Source organism: Giraffa tippelskirchi, chromosome 3 (assembly GCF_054371585.1).
Source record: "Giraffa tippelskirchi isolate mGirTip1 chromosome 3, T2T-mGirTip1v1.2.pri, whole genome shotgun sequence".
NCBI classification, from domain to species: Eukaryota; Metazoa; Chordata; class Mammalia; order Artiodactyla; family Giraffidae; genus Giraffa; species Giraffa tippelskirchi.
In genome coordinates, this window is record NC_137277.1 from 21,709,347 (window position 1) to 21,722,930 (window position 13,584).

Sequence of the window (13,584 nt, forward strand, 5' to 3'; positions counted from 1 at the left end):
CACAAGTCGAGCAGTATGTATTTAAGAGAAATACAATCAGTCAATCCTGCAGCTTGTGACAGCTGTCAGCTGAATATAATGGTCAGTTTTTCCAGTAACTGTCAGAATATTCAAGGTTTACAACATATTCTAATGCCCTCCCATAGCATTTCTGTTTAAATAATCCAAATGGTGAGGAAAGCCATAAAAGAAAAGCTTAGCTACCAAGTTTTAAGTCCAGATTTATTTCCAAGTACTATTTTGGGAAAACAAAACACAATTTTCTTTATGTTATTTTCTTTCCACAAGCTAAATTAACTTCCCTCTGCCAAATGTGCTCAGTTTTACAGAGACCCAATCCAGGACTACTGAGACTGTCTTCATTTTTTGGTTTCTTTATGAGGAGACTGACACTTCTACCAGATCAACAATAACAGGAGAAAAGGGTTTACCAAATATTTGCATAATTGATGAGAAACCCAGGGGTTTCCATGGCTTCTGAAAAAAAGGAGCTCTGTATCTTTAAGGCTCCATGGCGCTCTCTCTGCTCGCGATGCAGACAGAGCAGGTTCTGCCGCAGAGAATCATCCTATCGATAAGGTTCTGTTAGCCAAGGTGGAGGATGGGAAAAGAATGGAGCTGTCCCAGCTACTCAATGAGATCAGGGCAAACTATGAAAAGCTCCTCACCAGAAATCAGATAGAGACCGTGCTCTCAACAAGGATCCAGGTAATGATTTCATACAGACAGGCATCTTCCAGGATAAGGAGACAATCCATGTCTATCCAATTCCTGTCCCGGCCTCTCTGAGGTACAGTATTTCCTTTTCAATGCAGCATATACTGGGGAAGGAATTTAGGTTTTACTGCAATGTGACAGGGACTATAGGGGGAAAGGCTGTGTTTATTACTGTTAAATGACCATTAAATGAATGTTGATTGATGCATTTGATTTTTATATAAATCATGAGGTTACTGTCATTAACAAAACATGGGATCAGTATATAATAAAATGGTACACAGTAATCTCTTTTAGACATCTTATAGGAAGGAAGCATTTCAGATAGCCTTGGAAGATATCACAGATTTACTTAGAGAAATAATTTAAATACCACCTTTAAAATGACAAGCTTTATTGTGAATTTATTATCTTGCACACTTTGCAAGATAAAACTAAGTAAAATATTTCTAAAAGGTTTCTATCATTTTTTCACGAGTTTGATTTTATACCAGACTGTTACAAACAGAAATCATGTGAGTATGTGAACATGGTATTGAGAAACAATGATATAAATTGGGACAATCAATATTCTCCAAATCAATAAGGACTTTCCACTTTGACTATAGATTTTTTTGTTTTTGTACTAAAAGGTGAGAAATGTTTATCTCTAATACTAAGCATGTAATATTTAAGTATTGTTTAGAAAGAGAGCCAAATCAAATAAGGGCTAAATCCTCATTTCATAGATACTTTGTTTTAAAATGACAATCACCCTTAGAAATTAATTAAGGTCTCATCTCTAAACAAATGGACAAACATCTATTAAAGCTTCAGAAATTCAGGGTTTTTTTTTTTAGTTTCCCTATCATATCTGAGTTCAAGTTCTATTCCAAGCACCCAAACACAGCAAAGAGTTTACTTAAGAACATCACTAAAAGAGAAAAAAATATTGTTGGGAAATCATAGGACGTTATCACATTAGTAATTCATTTTTAGTAACATCATAAATTTAATCTCTAGGTAACATTTTCAGTCTTCATAAAGAATGATCAACATCTCAGATGAAGCAAATTCACTGAGATATTTGAAGTGTTGCAAGAATTCACTCACCTTTTACAAAGAGAAGAAAACAATTAATAGATGACAATTTCTGAAAATTATAAACCAAATAAACATTTTATTTTGCAATAATAGAAATACAAGTTACTTAGTTTACAAGTCACAATGCTGAAAGACTAAAATGAAAAAGCAAGACTATAGTAAGTTTTGTTTCCTTTTAACATAAAGCTACTTTAGGAATTCCAGAAAATCAACTAGAATAAATTTCAGAAAGCATGATTACTTAATTATTACAAAATAAATGTAAGCTATTTTAGTTATTTACAGCTATATAACAAACCACTCTAGAACTTGGTCAATTAAAAAGACAATTGTATTGTCTTTCATACTGCTGTGGGTTAACTGGATTCGGTGGGGGTGATTCTTCCACCGCACATGACATTGGCCAGGACCATAGTCATCTTGGGGCACAACTAGGTTGGGACAGCCAACGTGGCTTACTCCTGCATCTGGCACCTTGGCAGGACATTTCTGGAAGGCTGGCTCAGCTGAGACAGCTGGGCCTGTTTCTCTCCATCTGGCCTCTACACGGTCTCTCCAACAGGGTATCTGGACCTCTTATACATTGAGGCTCCCAATGATTACCAGGGCTCCCAAAAGCACAGAAGTGGAAGTTGTCAGGGCTTCCTAAGGCTTAGGCCTACAACTGGCACATCTTCTATATTCTGCTGACTAAGGCAAGACACAAGTCACCCCAGATTCAGTGTGGAACAGGACCAAACAAGGACACCAATTTGGGGAGGAGTGAATCACTGAGAGCCATCTTCAGAGTCTAGCTACCACACAAGCCCAGCTGCCAGCTCCTCACTCAAAATCCAGTAGATACCAGAATTTTTATGCTCTTCTATTTCTGAAATTCTTGTCCTCCTCTTTCGTGGTTTCTCTAATATGTGTTGCTGCTTTGTTTCGCCAACCCAATACTAAGAATAAGTGACACAACAAACCAAGAGAAACGGATGAATTTTGTCATCTAATTCCTTGAACTATACTTTATTGACTTTCATTTAATCCAATATTTTCCTTAAAAAATCTATTGTACTACCAAATTAATTTTTTGTGTGTTTTAAAATGCATTTTTATATGAACATCTAAAAGTTCTAATTTTTGCCTCAAAATAGTACAATCAATTCTATACATTGCTCCTACTGCTCCTGGGGCCAAATGTTGAGAATTCTGTCAAAAGATACTTTCATTCAATCCCAGCATCAGCATAAGAACACTTAAGTTGAATATAAACTAATTCACTCATTATTTAATATGAGGACATTTAGAGAGCAGTCTTTAAAGAAGTCATTTTGCTACCATCCTAGATATCCAAAGTTAGCATGCCTTCTGAAAAGATCATTCTGAAAAAGGTGAATCAACAGTGGATTCTTTTAATATAGAAGTCTATTTTAGAATCTCTAATGCCTGTGATAACTTAACTCTCTAAATTATTCATGACATATTTTCTAGTAGTATTTATTTCCTGTCCATATATCCAGTCCCAGAAATAATTGATACATAAAGCAGCTTCTAAGAAAAAAGTGGGGGAGGGGGGAAGTAGTAGCTAATTTTCTATCTTTCTTCCTTAATGATGCCATAAATAATGGAAAGTTAAGAATCAGAGGTCTCAAACTTAGGCCTTGCAAACTTACTTCTCATTAAAATGTATTTTTCTGCATTTCATAGATTGTCATGGTAGGAAAGGACTTTTAAGGTTCATTTTACATCTGAGAAAACCAAGGCTAAGAGTGCAATTAACTCACGCATGTGTTTAATTAATCAGTGACTGAGCACCAACCAGAACATACATCTGTAATTTAACATACATCTGTAACTTAAGAGAAAAGATTTGATTCCTATACTATTTGTCTATAAATGCTTTTAAAGGTCTCATTTTCAAGAGTGCTCTTTTTGTTGTTGTTGTTGCTATTATTGTTGTTGTTGGCTTTCTTCTAGTTGGAAGAAGATCTAAGCAAAAAAATGGACAAAGATGAAGAGGCTTTAAAGGCAGCTCAAGCAGAACTCAAGGAAGCCCGACGCCAGTGGCACCATCTGCAAGTGGAAATTGAATCTCTTCATGCTGTGGTGAGAATGGCCTCAAGGCGGCTGACCCATTGAGTCCCCAGATGTTATCTGATAAGGAGAGGGAAAGGAGTAATATCCATTACTGGACAGTGAAACACTAAAAATCAGGGCACTGGATTCTATCCATTTGACCTAGTTCAACTAGCGTCCTGCCTCCATCATGGCAGTGTCTATCATCAGTTCACTGAAGGTTTAGTTCACACTTCTAATAATGAAATAATCCTTACTCCAGAACCCTGGGGTTCTCTAAATGTTAAAATGGGGTAAAAGAGCTTTTGTCATTATCCAAAGTCGTAACAGTGGAGGATTCTTTTATCCATGCTACTAAGACTTCTAATAGAAAAATATTGAAACACTTTCCCAAAATGCCTTTTAAAAGGAGTCTGCTCTGGTTTTAATATTCAATATTCTATACTTTCCAATATTTAAGAAATCAAATAAATCAGGGTGATAATAAACTAATCACACTGCAGATTCCTTTGGAGAAGGGGCATAAGAATGATCACAGGATTCCTTGGAAATAGAAAACTCTCCAGCTGTAGATAGAAAATACAACTTTTAAAAAGTTGGGCCATACCTAAAGCTGTAAGGAAATACCCCTTACATAAGTGCTGTACAATTATTGCAACCTTTTAAAGAAAGAACTCAACTGAGTGAAGATATTGCAAATCAGATCTCAGAGACAGTTTGTTTCCCTGATTCACTGATGAAGATCTGTATAAAACAGGAAAGGGGCCTTGAAAACTCCCTACATGCCAGTGAGCAACATTACCAGATGCAGCTGCAAGACCTAGAGGCAGTGATTGAAGGACTAGAAAAAGAGCTACAGGAAGTAAGGCGCGGCATTGAAAGGCAGCTTCGAGAGCATGAAATGCTCCTCAACACCAAGATGAGGCTGGAACAGGAAATCGCAACATATCGCCGCCTCCTGGAAAAGGAAGAAATCAGGTACCTAATTTCCATATAGTGAATGACCAGAATTACAGAGCCACTTAGGTCACTGATGTAGTCGGAAAAATTATATCTAAAAACCTATCATTACCAAGGCATCATCACTGAGTTCCTACCACAAAATAGGCACTGCAAAAAAATAAGTGGGAGAACTAGTTCCAGCCCCCTCAAATTATGAGGAACTTTCTCGATGGTTCAGCCAGGGAAAGAATCTGTCTGCAATGCAGGAGACATGGGTTTGATCCCTGGGTTGGGAAGGTCCCCTGGAGAGGAAAATGGCAAACCACTCCAGTATTCTTGCCTGAAAAATCCCATGGACAGAGGAGCCTGGCAAGTTATAGTCTGTGGGGTCGCAAAGAGTCAGACATGGCTGAGACTAAGCACACAGCAAATTATGACTAGACGAGGCAAAGTCAGGGACTTGAGATACAAGAAAGAGTACAAGCAAGCCTGGAACAAAATGGAAACAATCCTCCTCACTACAAAGAAGACCTTCCTTAACATTCTCACTTTCCCTGCCGTTCACCCCTTATAGAATTAGTGCCTTCAATAAACCACCCACGAAGAAAGTTTGAAAAATTCACACATTTCTGCTTTTCCCCCTTCCACAAGGGGCAACTCCAGGCACACATCAAACTCCAAAATAATAATAATACTATTAGTAATAGTGTTGTTACTATTATTATTATATTACACCCATGGAAAGCAATGTTGTTCTAAGTACATGGTTTGAAAGACTTCCAGATACTCTGACAACAAAGGGGATCAAAAGAGGGATTCTTCATAATTCACACACAGTTTCATAATCTGCAGTCACTTGTAAGGTCATATGACTTGGAGCACAGCACAACCTACAATTTTCCATATTCCCAGAAAAATAAAGCTTTATTTGTGCTTGCTTCAGAATTCTGAGTCTTCTATAAAACTGGGTGAAACTACTATCATCTATATTAAGTCTTGACATTTACCAAATCTTTGAAAAACATAAATTGATTTAAAAATACCATTTAGTAGCTAAGTGATGCTGGGCAAATTATTGAATCTCTCTTTGCCTCAGTTTCTCATCTATAAAATGCCTACCTCAGAATTGCTGAGGATTAAATGAATTAACGTTTGTAAAGTGCTTAAAACAGTGCTATGTAAATAAATGATATAGCTGTATACATATAATTCATTTATTATGAAATAAAATGGTTGTACTCTTGCCTGGAAAATCCCATGGATGGAGGAGCCTGGTAGGCTGCAGTCCATAGGGTCGCTAAGAGTCGGACACAACTGAGCGGCTTCACTTTCACTTTTCCCTTTCATGCACTGGAGAAGGAAATGGCAACCCACTCCAGTGTTCTTGCCTGGAGAATCCCAGGGACGGCGGAGCCTGGTGGGCTGCCGTCTATGGGGTCGCACAGAGTCGGACACGACTGAAGCGACTTAGCAGCAGCAGCAGCAGATTTGGTTTAATGCCTAATCATTCAAGATGTTGATAAAGTGGTCTTTAACATCCCTTTAATACAATTTTTAAAGTTTTATTATGCTATATTTAAGATACACAGGTATTTGGGCTTCCCTGGTGGCTCAGATGGTAAAGAATCCATCTGCAATGTGGGAGACCTGGTTCAATCCCTGGGTTGAGAAGATCCTCTGAAGAAACGAACAGCTACCCACTCCAGTATTCTGGCCTGGAGAATTCCATGGACATACGAGCCTGGCAAGCTACAGTCCATGGGGTCACAAAGAGTCGGACATGACTGAGCGACATTCACTGAAATTTATTTAAGATAAAGTTACAAAAGTTATCAAGAAAAATATAATGAACTCCTATGTTTAAGAGGTGAAACGTTTAAAATGTTACTGAAGTCCCCCTAATCCCCACCCCAGCACCTAAACCACACCCCCACCCATCTTATCCCCCTCCATCAGTCTAACCTGGCTCCCAGGTCTGATGCTTATAAGTTTCATTACATATATCCCTAAGCAAAATGGGAAATTGTTTTGCATATATTTTAATCTTTGTAAAATTAGCTAGCTACAATCTTTCTTCCCCCCACTCAAGGTTATACTTGAGAGATTGTTCCCTACAGATACAGTGTATCTTTAGTTCACTTATTTTCACTGCTAGGTAGTACTTCCTTTGTATTGGTGGTGGTTTAGTCTCTAAATCATGTCGGATTCTTCTGACTCCATGGACTGTAGCCTGGTGGGCTCCTCTGCCCATGTGATTCTCCAGGCAAGAATACTGGAGTGGGTTGCCATTTCCTTCTCCAGGAGATTTTCCCGACCCAGGATCAAACCCGGGTCTCCTGCATTGCAGGCAGATTCTTTACCGACCAAGCTACAATTTATCCATTCTCTTATTGGAGAGCATTTGTTTCAATTACATGCTAATACAATGTTACTTCTATAATATAATTTTGTTTCAATTTCAGATATTATGGTAGTATCCAAGGTGGGAAAAAAGAACAAAAACCGACCACAGGTAGAGTTGGTTTTGTTTTACCTTCAGGTGAGTTTCTGATTTAACTAACCTGACAAGTGAAGGGCCATTTATAGGGATTATAAATAAATATTCTAAAGTAGCAAAAACAAGCAATATTTGAATAAAGTTTGACATACACATTGACTGTGACTAGTACTTAGTATATAATAGTACTCTGAATAGTACTGAATAGTACTATGAATGTTGTAATTTAATATTTCATAAATAATATTTTCACAGCCATTATAAATGAAATATCTTTTTCTACAAAAGTCCCACAAAAGTATGAGGATGAAAAAGTGGAAACAGTGACCAAACAGGCGATATTAAATGGAAATATTGTGAAAGAAAGCACTGAAGCTCATGGCACTATTCAGTAAGTAAAATAATTTTCACTTAGAAATAATAATGAACACATACAAAAAAATTAACTTCAATTGAGTAATCTCAGTAATCTTTGAATGTGTCGAAACATAATTTTACATATTGTGATTTTTCATCAGACATGAATAAATATATAAAAACTCAGATGAAGTACTCAATCCTTAATTCACCATTTTCCCCAAAAATATAGCCAAAACATGAAAATTACATAGAACCCCTTAGAAATTTTATTCATATGATTTTTAAAGAATACACGTATAACTGTCACAATGTAAATTATAAATTGTAACTTAAAATCTAATATAAATTATATATATTTCTTGATTTATTTTCATATACAATACATATTACATGTTTTTTACTATAGCCATACGTCTTCATATAGAAAGATTTACTTTATCATTTCAGGACAGAGAAAGTGGATGAAGTTATTAAAGAATGGGAAGGCTCCTTCTTTAAAGATAACCCTCGATTAAGGAAAAAATCCGTTTCTCTTCGATTTGATCTTCATTTAGCAGCGACTGATGAAGGGTGTTCACAGACTAAGCAGGATAATCTACCAGATATAGAAGTCAGGCTTATCATGAGAAGATCATGCAGTATCCCCTCTATCAAACGTCCATCAACAACTAATTAATCCAAAGACAGTATTTGCCTTGATGTGAAAATGACATTAGGATGGACCAGGGTAGCCTGCTGGCCACCTTCTGTTCCAAAATGTAAGTTATTAAGTATGTATGTTATGACCAATGTATGACTCATCAGAAAAAAAAGAGGGAGGGACAAAATGTCTCTGAATATAATTATAGGTGTATTTTTTTGGACAAAGGGAGCTTAAAATCAGAAATTTAGCACAGGTTCTATTTTATTTATTATCCAAATAGTCTTCTTTTTCCCTTAAAATTTTTGTCAGAAACTGTAAGCATTAAGATGTTTTAGTTTAGTCTTTAAAATTTCACTCAATGGCTGAACATTCTAAGGCAAAGGGAAGGGTCTGTTTAAATATGATTGTATTATGTTAAGAAACATATTGAGTCATCATTATTCCATGACTGATTACATCTAAAGGATTTTTCTACTTAAAAAAGAAAAGAATTATAAACAAACCTTTAAAGAGGACTCACTATTCACTTAACCAAATTCTTTCCTTTTGAGATAATAATTTGTGCAGGTAGAAAATAAGAGTTATTTTCTACAAGATGTTTTGAGCAAACTATAGAAGACACCCCCAGGCTCATCTGATGATTAAATTAATCTTCATCTGACAGTTTTCTGTCATCATTATCTGATTTCCTGAAGAGTAACTTTACTCAAAGAACTGTAAATGTTGTATCCTCCCACACAAAAATCAGAGGGCCAGCTGCACAAGCAAAAGAGGAAAGCTAGCTACTACAATTACTGGAACAGGATCCAACCTCTCATCATTCCAACTTTTCCATCTGTATAAAGTTAAATGTGATTTTAATTTGAGTCTCTGATGCGAGCATTAGATAAAGATACTATATAAAGTATTATAAATATTTCTTGCAAACATTCATGTAAATTAAGATAACAGTATTGTTATCTAAGCAAAGAGTATTTGCAGGATTTATGTTTGTAAGTTGTTCAAACCCTAATAAATATGGAAAGAAAATATATTTGTGAATAAGTCAAGTGTTGTTGCAAAGTTTTTTAAATAGCTTAATTTGTTTAATACAGGTATATGTAAAGACCTTAAATAATAAATACTTGTTTTAAAACATTAGAACTTTATAGGCTATCAATTTTTTTCTAAGCAGAAAAAACATTGAGTATAACTCTCCATAATTTTTTTCCCAGCTAAAGTATCATCTAAAGGGCTACAGCTGTTAGCATATTAATACAGCCTTTGGAACTCTCTCTTCTTTCTTTCAACCAAAAAAAAAAAGTAATTTTAACCAGAAGAAAATTATGTTAAATAATCTTTAACATAATACAGGGAATAACATTTAAATATGCTTTCAGTTAGTTCAGCTTTATTTTAGCCTGGCTTATTCTATTTTGTGAAAGGGATGATTTTGTTTTGTCAAGGACACAACAGCATGTGAAGTACTTCTTTTTGCAGAAGCATCTGACCTAAAATACATCCTGTACATCAAAGTGTTTTCATTCAACATTAGTTAAATGCTACTAACTTTATTAAAGCTTTGGAAATGCAATCATAAAAGCTATTGTACTAAAAGTTACTGTACTAAGCAACAGTATCATAAATAAAGGAATATATCTAGTGTCATCTAGTGTTAAAAACAGTACCCGGCATCATGAATGTAACTGCTCATGATAGTAATTCCACTATGCAGCTCTTGTATGTATAACATGTACATTTTAAAATACAGTACCTGAATTTATAACAGCTTTATTTGCTTCGGTATTTGCATTTTAAATTGGGATATGAGTTTACCAAAATAAATGATACCACTACAATAAAAAAAACTGAAACATGAACTTGCAAACCTGTATTGTATTTGAGTTTGATACATTGTATTGAGTAGAATTATTCCAATATTGTTAGCTTCATTGCAGAATGGAGAAAACCACAACCAAGGTGCATAAAAGCACAATTGTTATACCTTTATTTAACAACAGAAAAATTAAGAATGGTATATTCTAATATATGATATATTCTAATTAAAAAATAAAAATAATCTCATAGTCCTGGGAAAAGTATAATAACAGCAGCCACCATTTGCAGAGGGCTCACTCTGCTCCTGGTCCTGTAATCAGCATCCTCAAACTCAATCTCTAATCCTCACAGCAATCCTACAAGATGAACAGTATCATCCTCACTTGATGGATGAATAGAAGTTAACATTCTTCAGTATCTCTGAAATGGTTCAAATGCATGCTTCCATAACAAAATACAAAAGTAAATACTATGAGTCCCTTTGCTGTTCACCCGAAAATACCACAACATTGTTAATTAGCTACAACCCAATACAAAATCAAAAGTTTAAAGTTTGGGGAAAAAAAGTAAATAATAAGTCCAGTTACCAACAACTGCATGATCCCAGCCCTGGGACTGTCACTCATGACCCATGCAACCAGGAAGGAGTCACTTAAATTCTCAAGGTCTCTGTTTTCACACCTGAAAATGAAGAGAAAGGTGGACTTGATCATCATGCCCCAAATCCCCAGATATTTTGAAGGTAAGGCAGAAGACTGTAAAAGCAAACCATTCTTTGTCAAAGTCTACAAAACATGGTGAATCACTCAGACCTGGAAATCTACTGGTCTTCAATATTTCACAATGACTTCTAGTAATAGCAATTGAACTGTTCTCCTCTTTCTTCCTTCCCAGTCATGGTTCTCGTTCTACCCCTGTTTTTTCCTTCCCAGCATCTTCCCACAGCACGAGGGAAAGAAATCAAAGAGACTTCAATCCCAGCTTAATCACTTACTAATTTGGGGAGAAAGAAGAACCTCAAGGAAGTATGAGTAGTGTCAAAGAGCAATGCAGGCAAAGTTCCTGGACCTTGCTGCCAGAAAGAAAACTAAACTGCTTGGTCCTGTCTCTGGGGGTTACCATTAGGTGCCTGTGAGGGTTCCCAATATCTTTACATGTAGTATGAGCAGTCATATTAACTGTTCATCCTGCATCTTCCAGGAATAATCGCCATTCAAAATAACCTGTCCTGCAGTCCCCATAAATATCCCTGCCCATGCAAGATCATATGTCCTAATGTCTGCTTGGGGAAAAAAATCAACAGCAACTCAGTGTAAGCAGAGTCCATCCTGTTGGATATTTCACTCTTCAGTCTTAATCTCTAGGACTTTCTCTATTATATTTTGCCTATATTCTTCATTTCTTAATTTTGCACATCTTCAGAGCAGAGAAAGAACTAAAGGGAAGAAGATGAGATAGCTGATCATTTATTCACTCCACAGATATGGGCACGAGAATGGGCATTGTTCCTGATGTTGAATCCCCCGGCCCAAGGAGCTTTCATTCTTGATGGGAAGAAAAAGATAACAACATAAAAATATAACAAATAGAGTATGTTAGGTGGTAATACATACTATAGGAAAAAAACCATGAATAGAGAGGAGGTTGGGGAATGAGTTACAGTTTTATATAGATCAGGAAAAACATACTGAGGTGACATTTGAGTAAAGATCAGGAGATGAGAAAGTGTATCAATGTCACCACTCCTTTCCTTTCCTACTATTTTTGAGTCCTCCCTTTCCCACTACAGTATGCTTTGTTGCTAACACCCAGCACTTTTTCTGCAGAAGACTGCCTAGAGATGACATAACCAAGCACCTGCCCCAGCATGGCACTTGCCCAATCCTCCACCATAAAAGCCAGTGGAAGAAGGTACTGGGATTCCCTGCTGAAGCCTTCGTGTATCTTATATTAATCCATGTATCTGATGCTTTTATATTTTAAAAAAGCAATTTCAGGTACAGTATCTCAAGCCCCACTCAGGCTGCCCATTATGCTTTGAGGACCTCTTTTCCCTTTAATATGCTCTTTAGTTTCACTAATCTCTAATCATGAACATGAAAATATTGGAGGTGGAAGAACTGGACAGAGGGTCACTTGTCCCTGGTTTTGCATACTTCTGGAGATGCCCTAGTCCCTGCTGGCACACCCAAGACGGTGGCTAAGGGTAGCTGAAGAATCCAATCATTCTAAATGTCAACACTATTTTCAAGTAATTTCAGATCCTTCCCCCTCTGCAGTGGCCCACATCGGTCAAGTGTTTATATATCCAAGGAGAGGCTGCTATCTAGTACATCAACGTAGTCATGATTTAGTGAAAAGAGTCCTGGACTAGACCGTAGACTGCCTCAATATACATTTACCGAGTGTCTAACAATGGTTCAAGGCCTTACTGGGCACTGGCTATAGGAAGACGACCAATGCAGACGGCTGAACTTTTGCTTTCAAGGCTCTCATAGAGTATTGACAATGACAAACACTATCTGATACTATGTATTAGGTAAAGGCCATAATAGTTATCAAAGCCTCTTGGGCGTTCAGAAGAAGAAATTCGGGGGGTTGGGGGGCGCGTGAGGCGGGGAGTTCCCGGAGGGCATCAGAGACAGAATTCGAGCTGGATCCGGAAGGACAGATGAGTTTAAGCCCAAAAGTGAAGGACTGTCGTTCCTGGCAGAGGCAACCGAATGAGCCAAGGCGCTTTGGGACACAGACCCCTTGCCCGGCGCTGCAGGGACACACAACCTGGCGCAAGGAGATTTACAGCTCCGGGCCTTGGCTCAGAAACCTATGATAATTACACCAGACTTGCGCTTGGGAACAACTGGAAAGATCTGTGCTGCTTTCGCCAAAGCTCTTGCCCGCGGTTAAGGCAGGAAGCCCTGGGAGGCGCGCAGGAGGACGGAAGCTCGGTAAACCCGGCTCTCCACCCCTCCATCCTCGGCTTGCTGAAGTATATACCCTCCAGCTCCCAGAGAAAGAGGAAAGAAAAAGACCGGAAGGAAAAAAAAACAGAAACTCTCGGGGGCAGGGACGGGGGGCGTGCGTGGCCTGAGTCCGGCCGGGGTGGTGCGCGGGCCGCGCGGCCACAGTGGTTCCTGGACTCGCGACTGGGCGCGCTTCCCGCCGCCTTCCGGCCCCGCGCGGGGAAGCTGAGGCCGCGCTCCCACCTCCCCTCGGCTCAGCCTCGCGCCTCCCGCCGCGTCACCCGTCCCCGCTCCGGCTCCTTGGGGGCCGCGCGGTCAGGCCTACCCCGCGGTCGGGCCACCTCCTCCCTCTCCGGAGTGACGAATCGGCGCCCGGCTGGCAAAGTACTGACATTCGGGGAGTTTTGAGGAACGTATGGAGCCTGAAAAAAATCCTTGACTGTACTAAACACCACCGCGTCCCCACTAGAACGTTTATTTTTCTGAAGAGAGTCGGTTGGGGC

General features: G+C 38.2%; 1 protein-coding gene and 1 long non-coding RNA gene across 3 annotated transcripts; one reads left to right on the plus strand and one right to left on the minus strand.

Moving 5' to 3' along the window:
* Positions 1 to 542: 542 nt before the first annotated feature.
* On the plus strand, positions 543 to 10,155 carry KRT222 (keratin 222). Of its 2 annotated transcripts, none has more exons than XM_081582111.1 (6): positions 543 to 708; positions 3,760 to 3,888; positions 4,616 to 4,836; positions 7,263 to 7,339; positions 7,553 to 7,688; positions 8,105 to 10,155. In XM_081582111.1, the coding sequence occupies exons 1-6, from the start codon at positions 613 to 615 to the stop codon at positions 8,331 to 8,333; spliced, it is 888 nt and encodes a 295-aa protein (XP_081438237.1). In that variant the 5' UTR covers positions 543 to 612; the 3' UTR covers positions 8,334 to 10,155. The 2 variants fall into 2 exon arrangements, with proteins under 2 accessions (XP_081438237.1, XP_081438238.1); XM_081582112.1 differs by having other exon boundaries at positions 577 to 790.
* LOC145542697 (uncharacterized) lies at positions 1,847 to 13,448 on the minus strand. Its single transcript, XR_014080074.1, has 3 exons — positions 13,407 to 13,448; positions 10,706 to 10,799; positions 1,847 to 3,936 (listed from the first exon to the last, which is right to left on the minus strand). It is a non-coding gene; the product is annotated as an uncharacterized LOC145542697 (long non-coding RNA).
* Between the last annotated feature and the right edge of the window lie 136 nt (positions 13,449 to 13,584).

Coding starts and splice junctions, on each gene's coding strand:
- KRT222 (XM_081582111.1), top strand. CDS start 613: ATGGAGCTGTCCCAGCTACTCAATGAGATCAGGGCAAACTATGAAAAG. Junction 709..3,759: donor TGCTCTCAACAAGGATCCAG/GTAATGATTTCA, acceptor GCTTTCTTCTAG/TTGGAAGAAGATCTAAGCAA. Junction 7,340..7,552: donor TGGTTTTGTTTTACCTTCAG/GTGAGTTTCTGA, acceptor ATATTTTCACAG/CCATTATAAATGAAATATCT.